Genomic DNA, 13,467 nt, shown 5'->3' on the forward strand with positions numbered 1-13,467 from the left:
TGGCCGCGGGAAAGGGGCTGGAGGGGCCGTGGGGAGGGCGGGGGGGGGGGGTGAGGAAGATGGAACATGTGGCGTGCTATGGTGGTGTAGTGTTTACACTGTCAGCACCCCAGGTTCGATCCCCACCCCTGCCTCTGAGGCATTTGTACTTTCTCCCCATGACCCTGTGGGTCTCCTGTTGGTGCCCTGGTTTCCTTCCACATTCCAAAGACCAAGGATCGAGGCGAGTTGTGGGCACGCTATGTTCGTGTCAGAAATATGGAGAGACTTGCGGGCTGACCACAGCACATCGTCTGGCTGGTGCAATCAAAGCATCTCACTGAATGTTTCAATGCAGATAAATCTAACCTTAATAATGTGGATTAAGTTACCGGTGGAGGTGGTGGATGCGGTTTGATTTCAAGGTTTAAGAGGCGGGTGGATAGGTACGTGGATGGGGGGATTATGGAGGCTGTGGTCCAGGTGCAGGTCAATGGGAGTAGGCAGATTAACAGTTCAGCACAGACTAGATGGGCTGAAGGGACTGTTCATGACTGTGTACAGACAGATCGGGGGTTTAAACAGTGACAGATCGGGTGGTGCTGATGTTCAGGAGGACTTGGGTGTCCCTGTATACTTATCACAGAGGCTCACTCCATGCGAGGGGAGTTGGGGGGGGGGGGGGGAATGGTGTGAATCCTCTGAGGATCTGACTACAGCAGCAAAGATTGTCCACGTGTACATCGAAACGTGGCGAAATGAACACGGCGGCGAAGATTGTCGCGTGTACGTGGTGAAATGAACACGGGCAGCGAAGATTGTCATGCGTACGTGGTGAAATGAACACAGCAGCGAAGATTGTTGCGTGTACGTGGTGAAATGAACACGGTGGCGAAGATTGTCACGTGTACATGGTGAAATGCCTTGTTTCCGTCAAATCGGTGAAGATGGTCGCGTGTACGTGGTGAAATGAACACGGCGGCAAAGATTGTCATGTGTACGTGGTGAAATGAATATGGCGGTGAAGATTGTCGCGTGTACATGGTGAAATGCCTTGTTTCCGTCAAATCGGTGAAGATTGTCGCGTGTACGTGGTGAAATGAACACGGCGGCGAAGATTGTCATGTATACGTGGTGAAATGAATATGGCGGTGAAGATTGTCTCATGTACATAGTGAAATGCCTTGCTTCCGTCAAATCGGTGAAGATTGTGCTGGGTAGCCTGACAACTCTCTAACCCGAACTCGTAGGTCTTTGGAAGGTGGGAGGAAATCGGAGCCCCCTGGAGGAAACCCACGCCGTCTCGGAGAGAACGTACAAACTCCTTGCAGACAGCGGTAGGAATTGAATCCAGGTATCTGGCACTGTGAAGCGTCACATCGATCGCAAGCAACACACACGGTGCTGGAGGAATTCAGCAGGTCAGGCAGCACCTACAAAGGGGAAAAACCAGCTGGCATTTCGGGCTGAGGCCCTTCAGCACTGGAAAGGATGGGGGAAGAAGTCAGAATAAGGAGGTGGGGGGTGTACAAGCTGGGGGGTGATGGGTGAGACTGGGTGAGGGGGAAGGTGGGTGGGTTGGGGAGGGAGAATGAAGTAAGAAGCTGAGAGGTGATTGGTGGAAAAGGTAAAGGGCTGGAGAAGAAGGAATCTTCCCCACCTCCTGGCATCTTCTGCCTTTCTTTCCAGGCCTGATGAAGGGTCTTGGCCTGAAACATTGACTGTTTATTCCTCTCCCTGGATGCTGCCCGACCTGCTGAGTTCCTCCAGCATTTTGTGTGCTACTCTGGATTTCCAGCATCTGCAAAATCTCTGATTTACACCAAACGCCACACTGCTGTGTCGCCCTGAACTGCGATTATGGAGACTCTGCTGCGGAATGCTGGACGACTGTGGTGTCTGGACACGGGAAAGGATGTGCTCGTTACGGGAGGGTTCCCCAGGGATGGGGCGGGGAATGGGAACGTCGGGATTAACCTTGGGCAGTGTGCGGCCTGGGACAGGTCTCTAGAGAGCCGAGGAGATCTCGTAGACCATTACGCAGTGACGTGGGTGGGTGATCCCCAGGGTTCAGTGGGGAGGTACTGGAACCTTGTCTTGGGAGCATCAGGGGGTGAGGAGGGGGAGTGGGTGGGTGGGGGTTGGTAGGGGCTGGGGGGGTGGGTGGGGGTCGGTAGGAGCTGGGGGGGTGGGTGGGGGTCGGTAGGGGCTGAGGGGGGTGGGTGGGGGGTCGGTAGGGGCTGGGGGGGTGGGTGGGGGTCGGTAGGGGCTGAGGGGGTGGGTGGGGGTCGGTAGGGGCTGGGGGGGGTGGGTGGGGGTCGGTAGGGGCTGGGGGGGGTGGGTGGGGGTCGGTAGGGGCTGGGGGGGGTGGGTGGGGGTCGGTAGGGGCTGTCCAGTGACCAGTCAGTCCTGGTTCTGGGTGGAAATGGTGACCGTGCTGGGCTGCATTTGATGTTGTCGCTGTTTTCACTGTCGGTGTTGTAAATACTTCCCTGGTGCCCATGGGGTGGGGAGTTGTGGAACTGGATGGGGGGGTGAGGTTTGTGGGGAGGGGAGAGTGTGGACGGGGATCAGTGGTACGGTGTGTAAAGGAGGTGGATGACGGGTTGTGTCAATGTGGGATGGGAGGGGAGAGGAAAGGTAGATGTGAGTGCTTAACAACATGGTTTCTGTTTCTGCAGATCTCTCTGCCCAACACAGCCGGGCGGAGCTGTGCCGAGCTCTAGCCACCCTTCCCCGTGCCAACCGCGAGACCCTGGCCTACCTCGTCACGCACCTGCACAGGTGAGCAGCCGCCCAGGCTTTCCAGCCGGCGGTAGTCCCATGGACCAGCAGGGGAGGGAAAGACCACTTAGCCGCCAACCCCTGGGATTTTATCCACGTTTAGAGATGCAGCTCAGTAACCGGCCCTCCTGGCCCAACGAGACCACTCCACCCACGTGACCGATTAACCTACTAACCTGTATTCTTTGGACCGTGGGAGGAAACCAGAGCACCCAGAGGAAACCCACGTGGTCATGGGAAGAACGTACAAACTCATCACAGATAGTGGTGGGATTTGAACCCGGGTTGCTGGTAACGTTATAATGTCACACTGACCACTACACTACCGCGCCCTTTTGGCTTGGAGCCTTTGTTTGGGCTGTGGGATCCCATCCGCATCCACCTGAGGTGGGAGAGGCCTATTTACCGCCCCCTTCTCCTGTCTGATTGCCCTTCGGTGAGGGGTAGAGGTGCTGGCGGTCTGAGCAGGTTGCCTGGTGAAGTTTGGCCTTGTGACCTCTAGCACCTGTCCTGCCTGGGGTTGTGGGGAAGGTGGTCCTGGGACGGGGAGGGAGTTCCATTACTCTCTGATAGAGCACAGACCAGTACAGTACAGGAACCGGTCTCCCGGCCCACAGTGTTGTGTCGAGCCAAATAAATCGGTAATCGCTTGGCCAACTGAACTCCCTGTGCAATGTCCATATCCGTCCATCTCCATCTCCCTCACATTCATGTGCCTATCTAAACGTGTCTTAAAAGTCCCTAATGGTCCTGCCTCTACTACTGGCCCTAGTAATGCATTCCAGGCCCCCACCTCTGAACTAGCCCCCCTCAGACTGTGACATACATACCCTCTGGTTTTGTACATTTCAACGTAGGGGTAAAAGAATAGACTGTCTGTCTAAACCTCTCATAATCTTAAACCTCCATCAGATCTCCTCTCAGCCTCCACCACTCCAGTAAAAACAACCCAAATTTGTCCACATGCCCTCTAATCCAGGCAAACATCTTTTGCACCTTCTCCAAAGCCTCGACATCCTTCCCTTAGAACTGTCCGCAATACTCCAGATGCGGCCGAACAAGTTTTATAAAGTTGCAACATATCTTCCTGACTTTTGAACTCAATATCTCGACTAATAAACGCAAGCACGCCCCAGTACACATTCCTGCGGAACACCACTAATTACTGACCTCCAGCTAGAATAAGACCTTTCAACCACTACCCTCCGTCTTCTATGGGCAAGCCAGTTCTGAATCCAAATGGCCAATCCACCACTGATCCCATGCATCTTAATCTTCTGGATGAGCCTCCCTTGAGGGACCTTGTCAAATGCCTTAGCCGTTCCATGTAGACAACATCTGCAGCTCTACCTTCAATCACCATTGTAGCCTCATTTTAAAAAAACTCAAATCAAGTTAGTAAATATGACTTGCCCCACATAAAGCTATGCTGACTCTCCCTAATTAGGCCATGGTTTTCCCAATGTTCATAAATCCTATCCCTAAATTCTCTCCAGTAACTTCCCTACCACTGACGTGAGACCTATTGGTCAAAAGATTCCTGGATTATCCCTGGTTCCCTTGAATAATGGGACAACATGAGCTACTCGCCAGTCCTTCAGGACCTCACCTGTGGCCAGAGAGGACATGAAGATATTGGTCCTAGCCTCAGCAATCTCTTTTGCCGCTGTCAATGACCCTGTTGGTATTCTGCAGTTGTCTGGCTCCGGGAGTGGTCCTGGCATGGTGTGGATGGGATTGGGGGTAGGGAATCTGGGACAGAGGTAGTGGACCTTGGATCAGATGTGATGCCCCCACACCCATCAGTCTAGTTCAGCTGCTGTTGGGTGGGGGAGACACCTGAACTAACTGAGCCCCCCCCCCTTCCCTGTGCTGTCTGACCCCTCCCCGCCTGTCTCCCCTGAGCAGGGTAATCAGCAGCCCAGCATGCAGGATGGATCAAAGGAATCTGGCCCGTGTCTTCGGCCCAACGCTGGTGGGACACGCCAAGCCTGACCCTCACCCGCGGGAGGTGTTTGAGGACATGAAACGGCAGCCGGAGGTTGGTCCTGGGAATGCCTCGCTGCGGGGGTGGTGGGGTTGATTGGATTAGTCAGTACCAGGTCTTTGGCTGGGATTGTGGGGCTGTGTGTTCTGGGTGACTGAAGGGGTTCTGGACCCAATGACCTGGTCCCTGTCACTCCCTTTTCTCCACGCTAGGATTCAACTGTCAGCTCTCTCCCAGAACCTGACAATACTCCCCTTTTTCCCATTTCCCATTCTGATTTCCCTCTCACACCTTCTCTTCTTACCTACCCATTTCCTCCCTCTAGATCCTCTCTCCTATAGTCCACTCCACTCCTCTCCTCTCCTCTCACTGTCCTCCTTCAGCCCTTGAGCTCTTCCAGCTTCTCACTTCTCCCCCACCCACCCATCCTCCTGGTCTCACCTATCACCTACCAGCTCCTCCTCCTCCTCCCCAACCCTGCCCACCTACCTTATTCTGGCTTCTGCCTTCCTTTCCACATCTGATGAAGGGTAGTCCTTGGAAGGTATTCGAAGGGACCAGAAATATAATATTTGGATGGATGGGGACTGATTAGTGACAGTCAACATGGTTTTGTGTGTGGTAGGTCATGTCTAACCAATCTTGTTTTTATGAGGAAGTTGCTAGGAAAGTTGAAGGCAAAGCAGTGGATGTTGTCTGCTTGGACTTTAGCAAGGATTGACAAGGTCCTACTTGGGAGTTGGTCAGGCAAGTTCAGTCGCTTGGCATTCAAGATGAAGTAGCAGATTGGTTTAGTCGTTGTCTTTGTGGAAAAAGCCAGAGAGTGGTAGTAGATGGTTGTTGCTTTGTCTGGAGGCCTGTGACTCGCAGACTGCTGCAGGGATCGGTGCTGGGTCTACTGTTTATCATCTATATCAACGATCTGGATCTTTTTTTCCTCCAGACCTGATGAAGGGCCTGGCTCAAAACGTTGACTGTTTACTCTTTTCCACAGATGCTGCCTGGCCCACTGGTGGGTGCATGTGTGTGTGCTTTGGTTTATTGAGAACAGGAGTTGAAATGTTTTGCCGAATTTGTATAAGACGTTGGTGAGGCCTCATTTGGAGTATTGTGAGCAGTTCTAGTCACCGGCCTACAGGAAAGGTATCAACAAGACTGAAGGAGAACAGAGAAAACCTACAAGGATGTTGCCTCGACTTGAGGATCCGAGTTGCAGGGAAAGGGTGAATAGTCCAGGTTCAGGTCGATGAACGTGGCAGGTTCATGGCTCAGCTTAGGTTCTATCACTGTAAGGTCTCGTCCTTTCAGTTCAGGTTTATTATGAATCCACTTTGCCTTACACAACTCCCTCCACCAACCCCACCCCCGGGCCGGGTCTCACACCATCCTGACACCTTGACTGGGAAATGCATCAATATTGTGTGTTGTTTGATACTCTCTGCTATGACTGGGTTTAAACTGCGGACTCCATCACCGTTCCCCAGAAGTACACGTGGTCAAGGTGATGGCTCCCCTCCCTCCCAAGGGCAGTCAGGGATGGGCGACAAATGCTAGTAAAATTTACCAAATTCACTTTGTGAGCAGATTCCGTAGATCGGAGCAGCTTGTGTTCACTTGGGGCCTGAGCGGTGGGAGAGGGGAAGGGAGAGGAGGATGGGGTGCGGCCACTGGGGTTGTCCAGGGTCAGAGCTGCTCTTCTCACCCTGTGCAGGGGTGAGCTGTCCTCACTGCAGAGAAGGAGCCACTGATGGACTGAGGGGCCACCGGCAGGAAGGGTGGGCAGGTGCCCAATGGAAGTTAATGCTGGGAGGTTTGAGGAAGGGGGGAGGTGAGTATTGGTGAGAGTCCAGGGCTTACCTGAGAGGGTGTGTTGGTGCAGAGGACGTGGATCCACGTGGATACAATTCCCTGAATATCGAGTGTGCTCAGTAAAGTGTAAAAGTTCAAAGTAAGTTTATTATATGTGTTGCCAGGCCTTCACAGAAAAACACAAAAATACAATCGAATCAATGAAGAACCAGACAAATAACGTCTGAGTTATCCTGGGTCTGCAGAGCAGGGGTACTGTTGACCCACCAGCACACTCTGGGTCAGACAAGCTGGAGAACTGTCTGGTTCTGGTCACCACACCTCGGGAGGATGGGGAGGTCTTGGGGATGGGGTGGAAAAGATTCACTGAGATGGTTCAAGGGAGGGTTTCCAGCCCCAGGGTCAGAGTGGAGAAGCCCAAGGTGGTTCTCTTCGAGCAGAGAAGATTGGGAGGAGAGGTGGGATTGAGGTGGACTATAAGACGTAGGAGCAGAATTGGACTATTCAGCCCATCGAGTCTGCTCTGCCATTCCATCATGGCTGATTTATTACCCTTTCAACCCCATTCTTCTGCCTTCTCCCTGTAACCTTTGAGCCTTTACTAAACAAGAACCTATCAACCTCTGCTTTAAATATATCCAATGACTTGGTTTCCACAGCCATCTGTGGCAATGAATTCCACAGATTCACCACAGTCTGGCTAAAGAAATTCCTCTACATCTGTTCTAAATGGATGTTTTTGTATTCAGAGACTGTGGTCTGGTCCTAGAGTCTCCCACTATAGGAAACATCCTCTGCACATCCACTCTATCTAGGCCTTTCAATTTTCAGTAGGTTTCAATAAGATTCTTTCACCCCCCCCACCCTCCATTCTTCTATGCTGTAGTGAGTACGGCCCCAGAGCCATCAAAAGCTCCTGAACAAGGCTGGGACAATGTATTGGGTTGCTGCCGTTAAACGGGTTCCTATTGAAACCAAGTGCATACAGCACTGGGCTCCCTGAGGGCGGCTGTTGCATTGAAAGTGGCTCCGAGAAGGTTTAGGGATTCCTTGGGGGAACCAGCTGAGCTTTCCTAGAGAGGTTGGGCAAGCTAGGCTTGTACCTGCTGGATGTTGGAGTGAGGGGCAGGGGACTTGAATGCAGTGGAAACACCAAGGGGTCTTGGTAGGGTTGCTATGGGGACAATATTTCCTCTGAGGGGGTGAAATTTAGAAACCAGGTCCAGTGTTCATTAAACAAATGGTTTGTGTGTTTGGGAGAAATGAGATGTAATATTGGAGGTTGTCATACAGCTGGGAAACGGGTTCTTTGGCCCAGTTGGTCCATTCTGACCAAGACTGGCATCTAAGTGGTTTGGCCCATAATCCCTCTAAACCTTTCCCGTCCACATACTTGTCCAAGTGCATTTTAAAGTTGAAGGTAGAACAATTATTGATAAAGAAGGGAATTAAAATGTTACTGGTGCTGAGAGAATAAAAGTTATGGGGGTTAGAGCAATGCAGAATTGGAGTTGCAATCGGATCTAGAACATAGAACAGCACAGTAAATGCCCTTTGGCCCACAATATAGCGCTGACCTGGTACCCTACTCTAAGATCAATCTAATTTTTCTGTCATCCATACTCCTATCCAAGTGTTTCTTAAATGTCCCTAGTTGTATCCATCATTGTTAAACAGGATCAGACTGGAAGGGCTGAATGGTCTGGTGCTGTGAAATTTGGTGAGTCTGAGCTGCGGCTGTGGCCCCACTCTGCCCCCTGCTGCCCATGAGCTAAAACTGCAGCCAGTGTGTCAGATCCCTGATCCCTGTGGAGGGGATTTTCATAGGTTAAGCTGCTGGACACCAGGCCCTCAAGGGAAACAGGAATTCAAGGCATTCTCTGAAGGTGTTCAGGTTCTGAGAAAGCAGATTAGTGGGCTGAACACAAGAGATTCTGGAAATCCAGAGAAACGTACACAATGCTGAAGAAACTCAGCAGGTTAGGTGAACTCCAGAAATAAATAAACAGTCGACGTTTTGGGCCGAGACCCTTCAGCAAGCACTTTGGTAGGGTGAAGGAAGATGTACTCTACTCCTGGAGTTGATGGATGGAAGATGTTCAAACCTTCGGGTAGAGGAGGGGAGAGCATTTAGACATTTAACACTCTCAAATACAACACATTGCAGTAGGAAAGATGATCAACCCAGGGGAAATTAAAGACTATATTAAATGGAAGGAAATGACACTATTGACAGCTGATAGAGGCCTGAAGTTTGAACATCTATCGTACAACAGGCTCTTTGGCCCACTGAGTGAATCTGGGAATGAAAGGGTTAATGTATGAGGAGAGTTTGATAGTTCTGGGCCTGAACTCGCTGGAGTTTAGAAGAATGAGGGGGGATTTCATTGAAACCTATTGAATATTGAAAGGCCTAGACAGTGGATGTGGAGAAGTAGTTTCCTATAGTGGAGGAACGTAGGACCAGAGAGCACAGCCTCGGAATAGAAGGATGCCCTTTAGAACAGATGAGAAATTTATTTAGCCAGAGGGTGGTGAATCTGTGGAATTCATTGCCACAGATGGCTGTGGAGGCCAATTCATTGGGTATAAAGCGGAGGTAGATAGGTAGGTTCTTGATTTATCAGGGTGTCAAGGGCTGAATGGCCTAATTCTGCTCCTAGGTCTTGTAATCTTGTGGATCATGATGCTGAATTAAACTAAACTTCCCCCATCACAGTCTATACCCTCCCCCCCCATTGCCTCCACATTCATGTGCCAGCCTCTTAATTGTCATTATTGTATCTGCTTCCACTACCCCAGACACCCACCACTGAGTATTTAAAAATAAAGAACACAGTCCTCTCCTTTAAACTACCCCATTTACAAATAAATAAATCAACAGAAATGTATCCAAGGGGTAAAGAGGTGAGGCAGTGGGGAAGGGATTAGACTGAGTGTGAGGTGTTGCTAAGTGTGAGTCCTCAAGGATGCGTGCTTACCCACTGAACCTCTCTCTACACCCACAACAGCATGGCTTGACACAACTCAAACACCACCTATAGATCTGCTGATGACATGCAAACACTTCTGACCTCTGCTTTCTGGATTAGTGTAGGGAGGCTGGTTTCCGCTGATGCTATCAAATGAGTCCTCCACCCCTTCACCACATATACAGCCCCCATCTTCCTCCCGTGTGTACTAGCCGTTGGGAGCATTTCTTACCCACAGTGCTCATACCTGCCAACTCCACCTTCACATCAGCCCTACCCCCAGGAACAACAACAGAGGGCTCACCCCCCACCCCCAGGAATTCCTTGTGAACCAGGGACTGGTGGAGTTGGCGTGGTGAATATACCCTTCGCCGTGAGGGTGGATTCTGACATCTTTGGTTCGAGGGGCTGACTGGGAGTTGGATCCTGAGAGTGAGAAGGGCTGGTTGCTGTGTTGTCATCCTTGCCCAGTGTACCCACCTCTGAGGAGTCCTGGGTGGAGGGCTCCAGGGCTGTCTCAGTTGCCAGATCAAGGACAACTCCACCTTTGGGGAACACCTTCCTGTACACATTCCACCCACCACTGGTCTTGGGGCTGTATCTGAGAGTTCGGGTTTGGGGCTGACATCCCACTCCCCATTCCCCCACATCTACACTCTATCCTATTGGGAAAGGAGCTCCTTCTCTTTGGGCTTTGGGAGCATGCAGGAACAGAGACTACGTGTACAGTGACACTCCCCGCTTCCATCAGCCCATCCTCCCACACATTTCCCTTGGCCTCCTGCTGACTGTCAGGGCAAGCAGGTTCCTTAGTACGAGGCACAGGGGTCGGTGTGAGCTCAGCATACTTGGGGGGGGGGGAGTTTTCCCCCAAGTGTTTGGACAACTTCTTCCTGCCCTGGGGAGTCTCCTCCCTGACCCTCCTCGCACTCGTGCTCCATGTAGCCTTGAGTTCCCCCACTGAAATTGCAGGGGCAGATGCAGCGGTAAATGATTAAGTAGAGGTAAGGGCAGGGGCAGCAGGGCAGAGGTGGCAGAGGTGCCAGATGTGGGATCCTTAGTCCTGAGATAGGGACAGTTCCTTCAAAGTGCCCCACCTCCCTACACACATGGCACAGTGGGTGCTCTGAGCTCCAATACACTTGGTAGTCTACCCCTTTGTGTCAAACAGTAAACAAACCCTCAGCATCCTCCTCCCACGCCAGCTGTATAAACAGCTGGAACCAGAAAGCGGTTACACTGTGAATGTTGCATCTGTGATCTCTGATCTTGTCCGAAGAGGGCTAGAAAGGGAAGGAGAACCTCAATGGGAAAGAGGGGCTTGACATGGCAGAGGACTATCTGTTGCGTGGTAGCGATCACCAACTCCATCTGCACAAAGGTGTCTTCAACCATGATCACCCTACTGAGAGCCTGTTCCACCAACTTGTCAGTCCTTGAGTAGAACACTGCCTTCCCGAACTCTTTCCTGGAGGCCAGAATACCACCTACTCCATCCAAGTCCTCCATGGTCTCTGAGCACTGCAGCAGAGTTATTCCCTTGTACCCCACGTCCATCCTCCACGTACTGAGACGGGGCGTTCTCTGAGGGTGGAGAGGCAGTCATAGACCCCCGGAGGTCAGTGACTCCCAGGAGACTGGTCCAATATAGTGGTATTGCAGTCCAAAATAAGAAACTAATCCAATAATCACTGCTACAATATAAGCAGCCATGTCCACTGATAAAGTCCTTGAGTGAGGAGTGTTCCTGGATGGAAAAGTTTTGGAACTGCTTGCAGTTTGCTTGCTCCTGCGATGTCAGCAGATCCCATGAGTACGGCTGCCCAAAAGTTCTGGAGTCCCAAGAAGAACTGAAGCATGTTGTAGACAGTCTAGACCAGTCTGTTCTACTTAAACAGGAGGATGGAAGAGGCATTTTCTGTTGCTGGGCCAGTAGGAAGGTGCCCAGCACTTGACAGTCCCTTTTGGTACAGCACCAGAAATTCCAGTGGAGAACTCCCAGCCTGTCATTGCCTTGGCACCTACACTGACCGAGAAACATGACAATGCAGGAGGAAGGGGTGTTGGCCCGAGGCTAACAGGAACAGTAGTGTTTCTCACTGCTTTCAGAGCAGAATGGCTTCCTGGTAAGTTGTCAGAGGCTGTAGTGAGAAGCTACACAGTTAGCAGCCTCCAGCAACATTGGTCCAAACTGGCAGGAAAACTCCAAATGGAGCCTCCACACTAAAACAGCCACTCACGCAGATGTTTAGATCTTCCACACCCTCTCCAATATATCTGGCAAACTTTATACAACAGTTTTCCTCAATTACTCTTTGCTCAATCAGAACAGCTCCACTGTGTCTTACCCTGGGGGGGGTGTGATGGGACAGTATGAGAGAGGTAGTTTCACTCTGTGTCTGACCCTGGGAGTGTGTGATGGGATGGTGTAGAGGGAGATTCACTGTGTCTGACCCTGGGAGTGTGTGATGGGACGGTGTAAAGGGAGCTTCACTCTGTGTTGGATGTCAGGAATGTGTGATGGGATGGTGTGGATGGGGTTTTGCATAGTGTGGTGAGGGTTTGGAATGAGCAGTCAGGAAGTGGTGGAGGCAGGTGCAATAATACTCAAGAAGCAGTTGGGTATGTGCAGTCTGAGGGATATGGGTCAAATGCTGGAAATTGGGTCTGTCTGGGTCAGCTCAATGGACTAGTTCAGCTGAAGGGCCTGTCTCTGCTGTGTTGTTCTATTGCTTGAGATTCCTTCAGGTCCTGCAGGGTCTTGGCCCTTGCTCAGCCGTGGTTCCACTTGCTGCTGTTCTTCCCTCCCACAGGTCGTGGAGCGTCTCCTTTTACTGCCCCCCGAAGTCTGGGGCCAGGTCGTGTCTAAGGCACCTACAGGAAGTGGGGCCAGTGAGCCTAGCCCTTTTGTGTATGGTGAGAAATGGGGATCTTCTTGATTTGGGCTGGAGGTGGACAGATGGTGTGTTGGTCAGGCAGGGGCTGTGTGATAGCGTGTGCAAGGGGGTTACTAGATATCCGTAAGGCTTGGGAGCAGAAGTGGGCCATTCAGCCCATCAAATCTGCTCTACTATTCCATATAACAATTACAGCATGGAAACAGGCCATCTCGGCCCTTCTAGTCCATGCCAAGCTCTTACTCTCACCTAGTCCCACAGACCTGCACTCAGCCCATAACCCTCCATTGCTTTCCTGTCCATATAGCTATCCAATTTAACTTTAAACAACATCATCGAACCTGCCTCAACCACTTCTGCTGGAAGCTCATTCCACACAGCTACCACCCTCTGAGTAAAGAAGTTCCCCCTCATGTTACCCCTGAACTTTTGCCCTTTAACTCTCAACTCATGTCCTCTTGTTTGAATTTCCCCCACTCTCAATGGAAAAAGCCTATCCACGTCAACTCTATCAATCTCCCTCATAATTTTAAATACCTCTATCAAGTCCCCCCCCCCCCCCCCCACAACCTTCTATGCTCCAAAGAATAAAGACCCAACTTGTTCAACCTTTCTCTGTAACTTAGGTGATGAAACCCAGGTAACACTTTAGTAAATCTTCTCTGAACTCTCTCAATTCCATCATGGCTGATTTATTATCCCTTTCAACCCCATTCTCCCCTTAACCTTTGATGCCCTAACTAATCAAGAACCAATCAATCTCCACTTGACTTGGCCTCCACAGCTGTCTCTGGCAATGAATTCCACAGATTCACCACCATCCTCATCCATTCTAAATGGATGTTCCTCTCTTCTGAGGCTTTGCCCTCTGGTCATAGACTCCCACAATATTGAAAACATCCAGTATCTAGGCCTTTCAATATTTTATAAGTTTCAATGAGATTTCCACCCCTCCCCTCCCCCCCCCATTCTTCTAAACTCCAGTGAGTACAGGCCTAGAGGTACCAAATGCTCCACGTGTTAACCCTTTCATTCCTGG

At 51.1% G+C, this 13,467-nt stretch overlaps 1 protein-coding gene and 1 long non-coding RNA gene across 2 annotated transcripts in view; both read left to right on the forward strand.

The window, feature by feature from the left end:
- LOC140193656 (rac GTPase-activating protein 1-like) overlaps nt 1-10,521 on the forward strand; it is a 28,050-nt gene extending 17,529 nt beyond the window's left edge. Inside the window, exons 11-13 of the mRNA XM_072250814.1 lie at nt 2,661-2,763; nt 4,672-4,804; nt 10,504-10,521. Coding sequence (XP_072106915.1) covers nt 2,661-2,763; nt 4,672-4,804; nt 10,504-10,521 — 254 coding nt within the window. The remainder of the gene's footprint in view (nt 1-2,660; nt 2,764-4,671; nt 4,805-10,503) is intronic.
- A 1,875-nt stretch (nt 10,522-12,396) lies between these two features.
- LOC140193655 (uncharacterized) overlaps nt 12,397-13,467 on the forward strand; it is a 45,165-nt gene continuing 44,094 nt past the window's right edge. The window contains exon 1 of the long non-coding RNA XR_011884910.1: nt 12,397-12,447. This is a non-coding gene — a long non-coding RNA (uncharacterized lncRNA). The remainder of the gene's footprint in view (nt 12,448-13,467) is intronic.

Source organism: Mobula birostris, unplaced genomic scaffold, assembly GCF_030028105.1.
Source record: "Mobula birostris isolate sMobBir1 unplaced genomic scaffold, sMobBir1.hap1 scaffold_683, whole genome shotgun sequence".
Classification (NCBI taxonomy): domain Eukaryota; kingdom Metazoa; phylum Chordata; class Chondrichthyes; order Myliobatiformes; family Myliobatidae; genus Mobula; species Mobula birostris.